General features: G+C 67.2%; 1 protein-coding gene across 1 annotated transcript; it reads right to left on the bottom strand.

Moving 5' to 3' along the window:
- Positions 1-4,094: 4,094 nt before the first annotated feature.
- PANX2 (pannexin 2) lies at positions 4,095-11,258 on the bottom strand. The gene is made up of 3 exons (XM_019447279.2): positions 10,987-11,258; positions 5,544-7,001; positions 4,095-5,020 (listed from the first exon to the last, which is right to left on the bottom strand). The coding sequence occupies exons 1-3, from the start codon at positions 11,210-11,212 to the stop codon at positions 4,677-4,679; spliced, it is 2,028 nt and encodes a 675-aa protein (XP_019302824.1). The 5' UTR covers positions 11,213-11,258; the 3' UTR covers positions 4,095-4,676.
- Positions 11,259-13,220: the final 1,962 nt, after the last annotated feature.

The raw sequence follows: 13,220 nt of genomic DNA, 5'->3' as shown, positions 1-13,220 counted from the left end.
GTTGTGGAGCACGCCCGCGTGACTCGTCCTGGGTTGGGGGGTGCCGAGACTCCCGCCCGCAGGCGACCGGGCCATCCCTCGACTTAGTGGGTGGGGTCCCCTGGGAGGGTGGGACCGACCGGGCTGAGACCTGGACCCTAAACCCCGGAGGTCTGTACGGGGAGGGGGAGGGTCTCAGGACAGGCGGACCCTGGTGCGTCTGGAGCTCCCGTCCCACTGCCAGCGGAGGGGCTCCAACCGCCAAGTCTCCGGCCCCTCGTCGTCCCCATGTGGCCAAGTGGGCTGTGGGGCGTGGGAGGGGGACTCTCAATGCCCACGACCACCCGCAGTGGGGCGTCCTGAGCCGGCCCTCCCTCTTCTCCGCATGCGGAGCGCTCCGACCCCGACCCCCATTGCTGGGCGCTGGAGCGGCGGCGAGCGGGGGGCTGTGGGGGCCCCGGGGGCTGCTGCCCCTCGCCGGGGCCCTCCGCCTCCGTCCTTGCAGCAGGGCTCGGGGCTGGGTACCCTGCAGGCGGTGGATGTGCAGATGGCTTGCCTGTTCCCCCATCCTGGATACGTGGACCCCCATCCTGTCCCCCCTTCCTGTCCCCCTCCCCTCCCCCCCCCTCCCCCCGCCAGCTCCACTGAGCTTGTGCCCACATCCTAGACCTGACTCAGGTGCCCTCACATTCTGGCCCTGCCGTGGGGCCAGGACTCCAGTCTCCACAGAAAGCTGGTGAATAGCAGGGAGGGAAGCCCTTTAGAAAAGGAAGAGGGAGACATGTCTGCACTTCGGGGCCCTGGGACAGGCCGTTCTCTGGGGCCACTGGCTGGAGTGGGGGCCTCAGTAGTGCCTGCCTGGAGCAGGCTGTCCCCGCCCCCAGCCTGGAGCCGCTTGGAGTGAGGGGATAGTCCAGTCCAGACCGGCACCGGGATTCCCCTCAGGTTCCAGGAAGAGAGGCGGTGGCCGCAGTCCCAGGCTTCTGAGCGGCTCTGGCACTGGTGGCTTGTAGGGGTCACAGGCTCCCCCGTTCTTTGGCGGGGGATTCTCCTGGGGTCCAGCTGATGTGGGAGGCAATCCCCCGGCCACTCCTGGTGTGCGGCTGGGGCGCTGGCCGGCAGGCTGGGCTGTTTGGCCGGCAGAGCTCTGTATACGAGAGACTGCACGCGGGGCCTCCCGGGCTGACACTTCTCTCCTGCAGCTTCTTGGTCCCCGAAGGGCCTAGCTGGCCTCCGGGTGGCCTCTGTCCTAAAGGAGGACACTCTGGCCCGTGCGCCTCTGGTGCGCGCTCGTGTCCAGCTATCGTTCTCCCCCGGGGGCCGGTCGTGTCTGCCCTCCCGACCGCCTCGGCCATCTTCACATAGGAGAGCAGACAGGGTTTTGCCAGGCAGTATGCTGTGGTCCACACTGAGGGGTGGGGGGACTTCCCCGGGGTCTGGAGTGAGTCTGGTTGAGATGCCCCCGTGGTGCTGGCGTGGCCCGTCTGGGGCGTGTGGGATGGAGCGCGAGGTCTTTCCTGAGCCGTCTCCTCTGAGCCGGGGACGGTTGCCCACACCTGCCACAGTGCCCTGGCCAGAGGGAAGGAGAGAGGAGACGGGGCTTCGGATGAACACTGGAGCCCGTGGGGCGCCCCCCTGCCCTCACCGGGTCGGGTGGCATCCCTCAGCAACCTGCGCTAAGAGGTGTGCTTCTGTGGATGATTACGGGAGCTCTCCTCTTCCCCAACAAACCAGGGCAGGGGCTCAGTCACACTCCAAGGACAGAGCTCTGGATGAGACCGGGTCTGAAGTGTCCCGCTCGGCCTTGGCCCAGGGGACGGGCGGCCCGGCAGCCTGGCAGAGCCATCTCACCCAAGACATGGAGGTGGCTCCGTGGGACCGGGGGACTCCCCAGCAGGGGTGCCCCTAGCCCTGCCTGGACCTGCGTGTGTGCGCATGTCCCTCAGCCAGCGGTACCTGTGTTCGCCGGCGGGAGGAAGGGTGCGTGAGGCAGACTCGCCGCGCCTCTGCGGGGCCCTGGGGCCGCGTCCACTCTGAGTCCACTCTGAGCAGAGCCACGGGGCAGGCTGAGCTCTGCATGTGGACGGGCGGCGGCGGGGAGGTGAGCGTGGCCTTGGAGGGTTGGGGACTCCAGCTCCACTCACGAAAACGGCAGGGAGACTGTGGCCAAAGCAGCTGCCTGAGGCCAGCACGACTTGAGTGCCCCAGGTGGACACAGCCACCCCGCCCAGGGTCACGGGGCCGGTTGATGGCGGGGGGCCAAGGGGGGCGCTGCCGAGGGGCCAGGGGCCGGTCCCACCCTGTAGGACCGGCTGGGCTGCTCAGGTCCTACGGGGACACAGGGTCTCTTCCCTGGACACATGGAAACAGTGAGCGCCAACCCGAGGGGCGGTGGGCTTCACGGCCTGGGATGCCGGGCCGGGAGGAGTGTCGCGGCTCAGGTGGGGGGGGGGTGCTCTCTGGGGACAGGGTGTATTAATGATGCCTTTTCGTTTCCTCGTGTTCTGACACTGGGCTGTGCCGACTCCTGCCCGGGCCTGGCTAATTCCTAGAGACGACAAACTCCCGTGTGCAAACCGGCCAATCCAGAGCCCCGGCCCAGCACCCCCTCTGTGGGACTCCCACACTCTCCGTCACCTGCCCCCACTACCCAGGGCGGGTGCCCGACAACTAGGGGAACCCCGGGGCCCGCGGACGTGACTCACACGAGCCAGTTCTAAGCCTGCACCTGCCTCACCCACAGGAAAGGCTCCCTCTCTCGTTCCCGCTCTGCCTCCCGACCGCCTGGTGCTTCCCCCTGTGGCCCCCAGCCTGGGCACATCGTGCCCCCTCCCCTTGGGACCTGTGAGTGATGAGCTGTCTTTCGGATGGCAGTTGTCCCCTGATCTGCTGGCCTCCCCAGACCAGAGTGGTGGTGAAACTTGCGTTCAAAGTCAACGGAGGGATGCAGTCCTTTGCTTGTGTCTCTGAGTGATCACCCAGCTCTGGGGAAGGTCAGGCTCCCCCCACGGACAGGCCTGCCGAGGGGATCCCAGGGGGCCGGGCCAGTCAGGTCTTTGCGGCACAGCAAGTGGGCCCGCTTGATCTCTGCCAAGCCTGACCGTGTGAGGCGGCACCCGCCTGCCTAGCGCCCACAGTTTGCTGGTCTGGCTGCCCCAGCTCGCTGCCTCCAAGGAGCCTCTGTTCAGATTCTCGGGGTCATCAGCCATGGACTGGAGGGCGTGTGGCTGCAAGGTGGACCCATGGGACTGCCCTCAGCCCCAGCTGAGTCCCGGGCCCAGTGTTGAAGGTGCCCTGTCCTGGGTCCCTGTATTATCATGAGCACCCCCAGACCACATCAAGGGTGCCTCTTCCGGGAAGTGTTCTCGGCTCTCCCTGCTCCCCTGAGTGTACCCAACAGGCCCCTGCCCCCCAAGCATCCGATGGAGGGGACAGCTTCCTGGGGGCTCATGCCTTTGTCTTTGCTGCGTCTGCGAGCCCCGATGGGGCAGGGCTCACCTGAGTCACCCCATGGCGCAGAGGGCGTGCATGTTAGAGGCCACGACCTGTCAACCACGAGTGATAAACGCTTGACTGGGGGTGCGGTAGAGCCCCCAAGGTGACCTGGAGGGCAGCGGGGCACCTCCCACGGCCTCCCGTGACCATGGTGAGCGGAGGCGCCCTGACGCGGGAAGCTCAGAGCACAGGCCTCCTGCAGACGGACCACACGGGACTCGGGCGGTATCAGAATAATATTTATTGATATGCTAATATTTATTGATATGCTCGGTGCTACCTTGTTAATACTGTCACGTTGTCACCGTGGCTGAGGTAATAGGGACAGACCCTCCGAGCGCCAGCCCTGGGTGCCCACCGGAAGCAGCGTGGGCCCTCGGGTGGGGGGCTGGTGGCCTGGGTGGGGGGACGTGGTTATTGCGTTGGACTCCTTCCCTTGCACGCTGGCGTCCACACCGTCTCAGCCCCGTGCCCAGTCACACACCCGTGCGTTCGCGCTGGCGCCCGCCCGCTCGTGCCCACTCACGCACACATCCACTTGCACGCTGGCGCCCTCGCCCTCTCGCTCACGCGCCCACGCACACGCCGTCCTGTGTCCTGATACTACGTACACTCGGTAGTTACAGTAATCATAGTAAAATAAAGTACGGGTATGTCGGGGTACGAGGAGAAAGTGCATATGTTGATCTGATGGAGGGTGGGCCCCGGCACCTCCCGCCCCGGGGCTCCTGGTCCCTGCAGCGGGGAAACCTGAGCATGGCCCCTCGGGCACGGCTAGGCCTGGTGGTGTGCTCACCCCCAGCCTCCTTCCAGGCTCAGGAGCAGAGGCGTCCTGCCACAGCCGGGCCCCTCAGGGCCGGCATCCCGGACCCGAGACAAAATGGACTAAAAAAATACACTCTTCAATCTCACGGCTGAGCGCCTGCTGCGGGGGGAGGGGGAAGGCGGCTCCAGGCCTCGCCGGCTGGGGGGCCGGGGGCTCCGCTGGGGTCGAGGCCAGCCCCTGGCCCGGCCGGCACCCCGGCGGTGCTGCCTCGGGGGCCGGGTGGGCAAGGTGCCGGGCCCCGTGGCATGCGGACAGGAGGCCAGGAGGTGCGGGCGGTTGGGGGGGGCAAAGCAGAGGGGCCACACCCACTCGGGGCTACGGTCAGCGGCACTGCCGGGCCACGCGCTGCTCTGTGGCGGCCGGGCAGCCCTGCCCCTCAGAACTCCACAGTGCTCACTACTGTCCTGGGCTCGTCAAAGGTGGCGATGAGCATCTGCTGGGGCGGGGGGATGGCGATGAGGCTGCCCACGTCCGGGGGAGCCCGGGGGCCCCCGTCCTCCTCTTCCCGGGCTTCGTACAGCGTGCTGATGTGCAGCAGCGGGTGCGTGGCGTTGCGGCTCAGGATAGCCAGGGGGTCGGGCTTGCCTAGGCTGGCTGGCGACAGGGGAGCTGTGGCGGGGGCTGCGGGGGGCGAGCAGACGTGAAACGGGCCCCCGGGAGGAAGCGTGGCACGGGCTGGCTCTGCGGGGTACAGGATTTCCTTCTCGGGGAGCGGAGCGTCTGCCAACAGCCAGGAACACAGGCACGTCACACCCTCGGGCCACCCCTCTCTCCACCGGGGCAGACCCACCACGGCAGGCTGGCCGCGGGAGGGCCCCCCCCCCCCCAGTGCCGCGGGAGGGCCCCCCCCCCCCCCCAGTGCCCCGCGAGGGCTTGATTCTCTCTCTTTCAGCCTCCTTAGCCAGGCGGGGCCAGGCCGACCCCCTCTGTGCCACCACCTCCCACCCAGCCCGTTTGGGCTCAATCTCCCGCGGCCTCGGGAGCGGCAGTGCCCATTTCCAGACTCTTCTCTGGAGCCGGAGTGACCCTACTGTCCTATCCCCCTGGGGCTCTCCTAGCTGCTTCACGGGCCCGGCAAGGCCCGCCTGCAATGTCCCCTCAGGTTGGAGGCTGCCCCCCCCCCCCCCAGGCGCCCACCAGCTTCGTGCACCCAGCCAGCTCCTTAGCGCCTTTCACACGGTTCCGGGAGGACGGCGCGCGGGGGGGCTGCCTTCCCCGGGGCCCGGGGTGCCCAGCTGCCTACCTTTGGTGGGGGCTGCGGCCAAGCCGAGCGCGCACTCCTCCGCCTGGGACAGGAAACCCCCTTCCTGGCTCCGGGAGGCGGGCAGGGCGGCGGCGGGCACGGCCTCGGGCTTGGCCTTCTTGGTGCCCAGGATGTAGGGGTGCACGTCCAGGGAAAAGTGGCGCGCATGCTTCTTGTCGGGGGCGGGCCCCGCGTCGCCCCCGCCGCCCTTGTAGTGGTGCGCGGCGCGCGCCCCCGCGTCCAGCAGCGGCGCGATGAGCGTGTCGGTGGCCGTCTTGCGGCGCACGGGCTTGGGCTTCTCGGCCTTGCTGTTCTCCACGCGCATGATGGCCAGCGGCTCCTTGAAGGGCTGGGGCAGCGGGTTGCTGGTGGGGATCCACTTCATCTTCTTGCGCGGCCGCTTGACCACGGGCGGCTCGGCGGAGCCCTCGGACTCGGCGGGGTTGGCGCTGGGGTCGACGGTCTGCACGCCCGCGTCGCGCACGGTGGGCGTGGCGTCGTGGTTGGACTGGGCCAGCGCGGCCAGCAGCTGCCGCACCACGTTGTCGTACATGAGGTCGCTCTCGTTGGTGATGAAGTCCAGCCGGTTGAGCGACTTGATGTGGTCGCGGTTCTCGTTGCAGAACATGGCCAGGATGTTGATGTCGCAGAACTGCGAGCGGCGCCACTGCCGGCGCGTCTTGATGCCCACCTTGTGCAGCTTGTCGAAGATGAAGTTGCTCTTGCGGAAGATGAAGAGGTGGATGAGGTTGACGAGGATGATGAGGTTCATGGCGCACAGCAGCACGATGTCCACGCCCGCCACGATGCGCTGCAGCTGCACGGACGGCAGCTTGCAGCTGACGCGCACGGCCGCCGCCCCCGCCGCCGCGCCCCCTGCCGGCCCGTCCGGGGACGCGCCCAGCGCGCACGTGAACTCGTTCTGCTTCTGCGTGGCGTAGTAGGTGCACAGGTAGGAGATGGGCGCCACGCTGAGCAGCAGGATCAGCAGGTGCCGCGCCAGGTACAGCTTGGCCAGGAAGTTGCTGCGGCCGCGGCGCTCCAGGTACTTCTCGAACAGGTTCTGCTCCGGGCTCTTCTCCTTCTCGGCGTTCTCGATGATCTCGCGCCTCTCGCGCTCCGTGATGCCGGGCCCCTTGGACTGGATCTGCTTCTCGATCTTGGGGGCGCGGCCCTCGGCGGCGCGGTGGTAGCAGTTGTCGATCTCCTGCAGCAGGAAGTTGAGCTCCGAGGTGAGGCGGGTGGAGGCCAGGAACTCCCAGCCCAACGCGGGGACGTACATGATGGCCGCGAAGGCCAGCAGCGAGTAGGGCAGCAGCTTGTGCTCAAACAGCGACGGCCACAGGCTGGCGTCCACGCCCGGCAGCGCGTCCCGCAGCTCCGTCCAGCAGTAGCCGCGAGCGTACAGCGCCTGGTCGCGAGTGAAGTTGTGCGGCGTGTAGCAGTAAATGGGCTCCTCTGGGGGCAGACAGGAGACTCGGGCTGGGGCCTGCTGTTCCCCCCACAGAAAGGCTCTGGGGCCCAGGAGATGCTCCATCCCTTACGACCAGCCCGGGGCACGGAGGTCTCACCAGGGTCCCCCGCCCCCACCCCCCAGCAGTTGGCTGTGGCGGAGGGGGGGGGGGGGTACAGCCCTGCCATCCCCAGCCCCCACCCGCGACTGACCTGCACTTCAAACCTCAGGTCCCTCTCCGTATCCAAAGAGTCTCTGTGTGCACCGGGGGAAACCCAATCCCAGAGGGCAGCAGGACAGGCCCCTCGGCCCAGGGCCCTTTTCCAGTGGCAGAGTTAGACCCCTGGCCCTGCACTGCCTGCGGCTTCATCTTTGAGAGGGCAGATGGCCGGGGCAGGTCCCACCTGGCCAGGGGCACTTATAGATGTGGGCCCTGCCTGCCGTGCAGGGGTGAGGGGTGCCTGTCCAAGACCCATTGTCCCGGAGAACGGCAGACCTGGGAATCCCAGACGCTAGGTGGGCAAGGGCAGGGACCTGGAACCTGACACGAAGCCTCACCAGCAGGACCGCAGTGTCTGCCACCAGGAACAGTGGATGCCGCCCAAACTGCGGGAAAAGTGGCCGTCCCTGGGCTGTGTTTTCCCTCCCCGATGATGACGGGCACAAAAACCACAGCAAAAGAATGTGTCTGGTGCTGCAGGGGGCCCCCACCTGGCAGGCCCAGTGCCGTCTGCAGCACTGGCCCCCCAGGCTCACGGCCGCTGAAGGACCTGGCCACTCTGCCGTTGGGCCAGCTGGACCCCTCTCACCATGCAGAGCGGGTCAGCAGCCTTCCTCCAGTGCTGCCGAGATCCTACCCCCAGACCTGGCTCGTGGCCCCCACGTCCTCCTAGGAGACTTGGCCCCTGACATGTGTGGCACCCCTCCCCCGAGACCATTCAGCCGCCCCCCCCCCCCCCCCCGGGACCTCAGGCTCACCAGTCCTGGGAGGGGCAAAGCGCTTGCCTTCTTTTCTTTTGGAAAAGGGCACACACTCTGGGGACACCTGCACGCCTTCAGGCTAGAGGGGCACACCCAGGTCACGTGGGGCCACTTCAAGAAAAAGCAGTTGTCAGTTCCCCTGCGCGGACCCCGTATAACCTCTGAGGAACCTGGCTTCCCTTGAGGCTGTCTGCCCACCTGGCCCCTCTGTCCACTGCTCAGGGGTCGGTGCCAGTGTGGGGGTGGGGGCTGCTCACAGCAACCCCGGCCGGGAGCCATGGGGTCTCCCTGCTGCCCGCTGCCCCCCACCCTGGGGATGTGCCAGGTTCTAGGCCAGGAGGCCGGTGCCACCGCATCAGCGCCTCACCATGCTGGGTGGTGCCAGAATGTTTACTGTCGTGTCCCCGATGGGCACACCCTGCTCCAGGGGGACCCTCACGCAGCGAGGACCCAGGCACCGGGCATCCACCCTGGGCAGGGTCGGCGGGGGAGTGTTCGAGGCCCGTGCCCCCAGCCAGCTCCCAGCAGGCGGGTCATGGATCCTTCTGGCCGCAACAGGGCGCATGCTGGACCCTTGCCCCTGGGCCGACACCTTCAGATATGGTGCTGGGGGGACGGGGTCCCCAAGTGTGCTCCTGTCCGGGGCGGGGGGCTGGGCAGAGGGGCCTCCAGAGCCTCCGACCTCATGTCCCTCTTGCAGTCCTGCCCCAGCCCGTCCCCATGTGTCGTCGCAGGGTCTCTCCTGGAAGTTCACCCTGTGGACATGTGGTTCCTGCCTGCAGGGCGCTGTTTCCTGCGCCCCACTGTCCTTGGGCCTGGGGAGGGGACGTGGGCGCTTCTAAGCTCTGTGTGAAGCACCAGGAGATGGATCACTTCAGACTACGACAAAGCCACTGTCCTGCCTCGAACCCTAGTCCAGGCGAGGGGAGCGACCGCTGGAGAAGGCATCTCAGCGACGCAAGAGAGAACACTTGATCAGCTGGTGCCAGCCCTGCTTCGTTCCGTGATCTGGGACACACTATCCTGGGGCAGCCCTGGACCCCGAAGGCCAGGCGTGTTCCACGGGGCATGCCAGGTCCCAGGGGGCCAGGCTCACAAGGCCTGCCTTGTCCATGCTCAGGGGCCCAGGTGGACGCATGCACGTCAGTGTGCAAATGTAGGTCAATGTGGAGGGGCGGGCCGGCACAGGAAGGCTCAGGGCACCCCCCGGACCAAGGATGAAGGATGAACTTGGGAAACGCCAGCAGCCCAAGCCTGGCTGGATGCAGAGGGGCACTGAGGCTCCACACGGGGTGAGCTGGACTCACAGAACCTCAGAATGGAGGAGACAGGAGAGTCACCTGAGGATGACGGTCCTGAGCCTTCCCCACTGTGCACATCTGTAGGGGACAGAATCGTGTCCCCCAAAAAGATGTTCCAAGTCCCGACCTCTGGTACCTGTGAATCTGACCTTGTTTGGAAATAGGGTCTTTGCAGAGGTGATCGAGATCAGATCACACTGGAGTAGGGTGGCCCCAACCCAATGACTGGAGTCCTCGTAAAAAAGAGGAATTTGGACCCAGACACCCAGGGAGGGGGTGCCCTTGTGAAAATGGAAGCAGAGACTGGGCGAGGAAGCCTCAGAAACTGGAGAGGCAGGAGGGACCCTCCCCGGAGCCTCTGGGAGCCAGGCCCCGCCCACACCTGGATTTTGCACCTGCGGTCCCCAGACTGACAGCTGTTCTGTTGTTTTGAATCACCAAGTTTGTGCATATTTGATCCAGTAGCGTTAGAAACGGAATACATCCACATGTGCCCTGAGTGACACTTGTGGGTCACACCTGTGTCTGAGCGCGTGGAGCCTCCCATCCCCGAGGGAATGTCCTGTCCTGGGCGTGTCTGAGTGTCTGGGCACGTACTCCATTCAGGTCTGAAGTTCCCAGGTCATGAGGACCCCTAAAAAGCGAGCCGTTTGGGGCAGAACCAATGCAGAGTGCAAGAAGGTCTGCCAATGTCACTCAGGGGACAGGGTCACATGTCCCTCCTGGAGGGGTGCACAGGAGCCCCCACCCCCTCTGCCTTGGGCCGGCACCTCTGGCCCTCGAGCATGGCCAGTGGAATGCTGAGGGGCCCCCCTGGACCCATCGCCAGCCAGATCTGGGTGGGGGGGGGCGCCACTCCCTGCCTCCAGCCAGCCAGCGGCCTCCGCCTGGCCGACCCACCGGCTCCTTAGGGAGGGCGGGGGCACTGCCCACCACTCTCCTCCTCCTCACCGCCCCCCCCCCCCCCGTGCCTCCTCCCACTCCTGAACCCACCTCAACCAGGGTCTTCCGGGTGCCCCCCGGACAGCCACTTGCGGCCTCGACATCTCGGACTCCCCCTGTGCTGGTTCCCGTCTCTGCCCCTGTCGAGCCCCGTCTTCCACCTGCACCGGCCTCACAGGCTTCCCGCCTCCGGCTTGGCCAGGAGGGTCCACTGCCCGCCAGCAGGGTGCTCGGCCCAGCCTCCCGGACCTCCGCGGCGTCCCTTCGCGGGCTCGCGGCGCCCGGACCAAGGCCTCTCCCCGCCGCCGACCGGAACCCGCCCGCATCTCAGGGACCTCGCGGCGAGCCCGGCCCCCCGCACTCTGCCTGCCGCGCGGGCGCTCTGCCGGCCTTTGGCATCAGCTGTCCTTCTCTCCACTCCTCCTCCGCTCAGAGCCTGCCCACTCCCCCTCCCGGGCTCGCCTGCCAGACCCCGAGCCTCATTGACGCCTGAGACCACCGGGTCCGGGACGGGTCCACCCGCTGCTGGCGGGGCGCGCACGGAGAGTGGGAACAATGCATCCGAGGCGGGGGGTGGGGGTCTCGCAGGCAGCCCCGGGCGCCTGGCGACACAGGGGCGACGATGCGGGGAGGAGGGGGGCGGCCTTCGGGGGCGCGCTGGGAGGCCCCCCACCCCCACCTCCACCCCCAGCCCCAGCCCGGGCCCGAGCGGGTGGCCGGCGGCGGGCCGCCGGGGCGGGGACTCGGGGCGCGCCCCCAGCCTCACCTGCGAAGTTCTTGGTGAAGACCAGGGTGACGAGCAGGATGGGGACCAGCACGGTGCCGATGGTGACCACGCGGTCGAAGGGCAGCTCCAGCTTGAGCTGCAGCAGCAGCGCGGCGAGCGCGCCCGCCTTGTCGTCCTGCGCGCCCGGCAGGATCAGCTCGCGCAGCTTCTCCCCGGCCAGCAGCGCGGTCGCCATGTCCGCCGACTGCTGCAGGAGGTGGTGCATGGGGGGCGGGGGCGCGGCCCGGGGGCGCGGGCGGGGCGGCGGGGCGGGGGGCGCGGGGCGGCGGGGCGGGGGGCGCGGCGGGGGCGGGCGCCGGGCCGGCGCGGCGGTGGGGGGCGCTCGGCCGCCCCCGCGGGCAGGGGTCCGGCCGCCCGCGCCCCCGCCGCCCCCGCCTCGGCTGCAGCCCCGGCCGGGCCTGGCGCGTCCCTCCGGCGGGGGCGGCGGCCGCTGTCCCTGGCTGGGGCCGGGGCCCCGCTCCCACCGCGGGGAGGGGGCTGTTTACCTGCGGCGACTGGCGGCGTGGCTCCGCCCCCCCCCGCCCCCCGCCCCCCCTTCCCCCCGCCACGCAGCTGCGGCGCGGGCGATGACTTTGCAAAAAATATTTAAATTAAATAAAATGAATTAACGCCGGCTCGCCCCTCCTCCTCTTGCTCGGGGTGGGGGGGGGGGGCCTCGCCCGGCTCGTGGCCGCGGGAGCCGCCCCGGCGAGGAGGGGGTGTCGTCGTCCCGCCTCCGGCCGCCTCCACCAACTCCCTGCCCGGAGCCTGGACGCGCGCGCGGGGGCCTGGGCACCCCTCCCCGGTCTGGGGCCGCGGCCCGCGGACACTGCGGGGCGTCTTTCCCGCCCGCCCCGCATCACCTCCCGCGGCCCCGCTTCCTACCCTGCCCTGCACCTCCTCCCCGTCACCCGCCCCAGCCACTTGTCCCTTTGCCTCATTCGACAGACACGCTGGGGGCCGGCCTGTGGCAGCTCCCGGGGGAGGCTCTGGGGTGCTGGCACCCCTTCCTGACCTTCGTCCCCGCCACCTCCCCCCCGCCCCCCGCCCCCCCACTCCCTGGGCGTCCTCCCGAACAACTGCGCGCACACTTCGGGGTCTGCCCCGCTGCCTGCAAGACCCGCGGCGGTTCGTCAGTGTTTCCTTCCATTCTTTCATGGCCGGTCCCCTTCCCACTATTTTGGGACACACACGTGCTGCCTTTGTGAGATACTTCTGGTCGCAGCTTTAACTTGCTTCTGTAGTTCCTGTGTCCTGGGCACCAATGTTCACAGGTACCGGGCCACTGCGGTGAGCCAGTCAGCCCACAGCCCCGCGTGGGTGCTGACAGAGGGGGCCCCCGGCACCAAGCCTGCACTCTGTCCACACTGCATGTTTCCACCTTTCTTGAGGGTCTCTGCGCTTTCCAAGATTATGTTTCTGAGCGATGGATGCCCACCCTTGGCTTCCAGCCCGTTTTACTTGTCTACTACTTACTGAGGGGGCTGCCTTCAATTTCCCATCCCTCTGTAACACGGGCACCCACCCCCTGCAACCCAGACACCCACATACAACCCAACTCCCTTAAAGCCCAGCTGCCCCTGGATAACCCAGCCACACCCCCCCAAACCCCTGATGCCCCCCGCATAACCCTCACATCCCCCAGATAATCCAGACCTCCCCCCCAGATAAGCCAGACACCCTCAAAAATAACCTAGATGGTCCCTAGATATCCCAAAAACTCCCCATCTAACCCAGGTGGCCCTGGATAATGGCATGGACATCCCTACAGCCCTCTGGGACACCCCCCCTCCCCCCTCCTCTCCCTCCCCCTCCTCCCCCCCCCCCCCCCCCCCCCCCCCCCCCCCCCCGCCAGTGGTCCTGCTGGGCACTTACTAGGTTGCTTTCCAGAAAGGCTGGACCACACTCTTCCCCAGAAAAAAGAGGTTCTGTCCCCTAACATTCCCAGCTCTTGTCATTATTTGCTTTCTGGTATCTGCCACCCTAAGGGCTGGAATGTGGTTTCAGTGTTTTCGGTTTGCCTTTTTCTGGTTACCAGTGGGGTTATCGCCTGGTCAAGCCTTCTGCACATCGAGAGTCCCTGTCTGTGGTTCATTTGGAAGAGGTCTTGGACTTACATCAGCCTTTTGGTTAACCCATTGTAAGGCCTTCTTCAAGCCTGTCTGTTGGGTCTATCCATGGGATCTGGATAGGAATCCTCGATCTGGATGTAGTCAAGACCACTGTTTTATTTG

This window comes from Panthera pardus, unplaced genomic scaffold, assembly GCF_024362965.1.
Source record: "Panthera pardus isolate Hobbes unplaced genomic scaffold, ASM2436296v1 HiC_scaffold_6, whole genome shotgun sequence".
In the NCBI taxonomy this organism is placed as follows: Eukaryota; Metazoa; Chordata; class Mammalia; order Carnivora; family Felidae; genus Panthera; species Panthera pardus.
Note: the sequence above shows the minus strand (reverse complement) of the source record. Positions and strands in the feature narration are given on the sequence as shown.

What these genes read in the sequence shown, in the direction of transcription:
- PANX2 (XM_019447279.2), bottom strand. Translation starts at nt 11,212, where the DNA reads ATGCACCACCTCCTGCAGCAGTCGGCGGACATGGCGACCGCGCTGCTG. An exon ending in CTTCACCAAGAACTTCGCAG is followed by an intron (nt 7,002 to 10,986) that starts GTGAGGCTGGGG and finishes GTCTGCCCCCAG; the next exon opens with AGGAGCCCATTTACTGCTAC. An exon ending in GGCCGCAGCCCCCACCAAAG is followed by an intron (nt 5,021 to 5,543) that starts GTAGGCAGCTGG and finishes GGCTGTTGGCAG; the next exon opens with ACGCTCCGCTCCCCGAGAAG.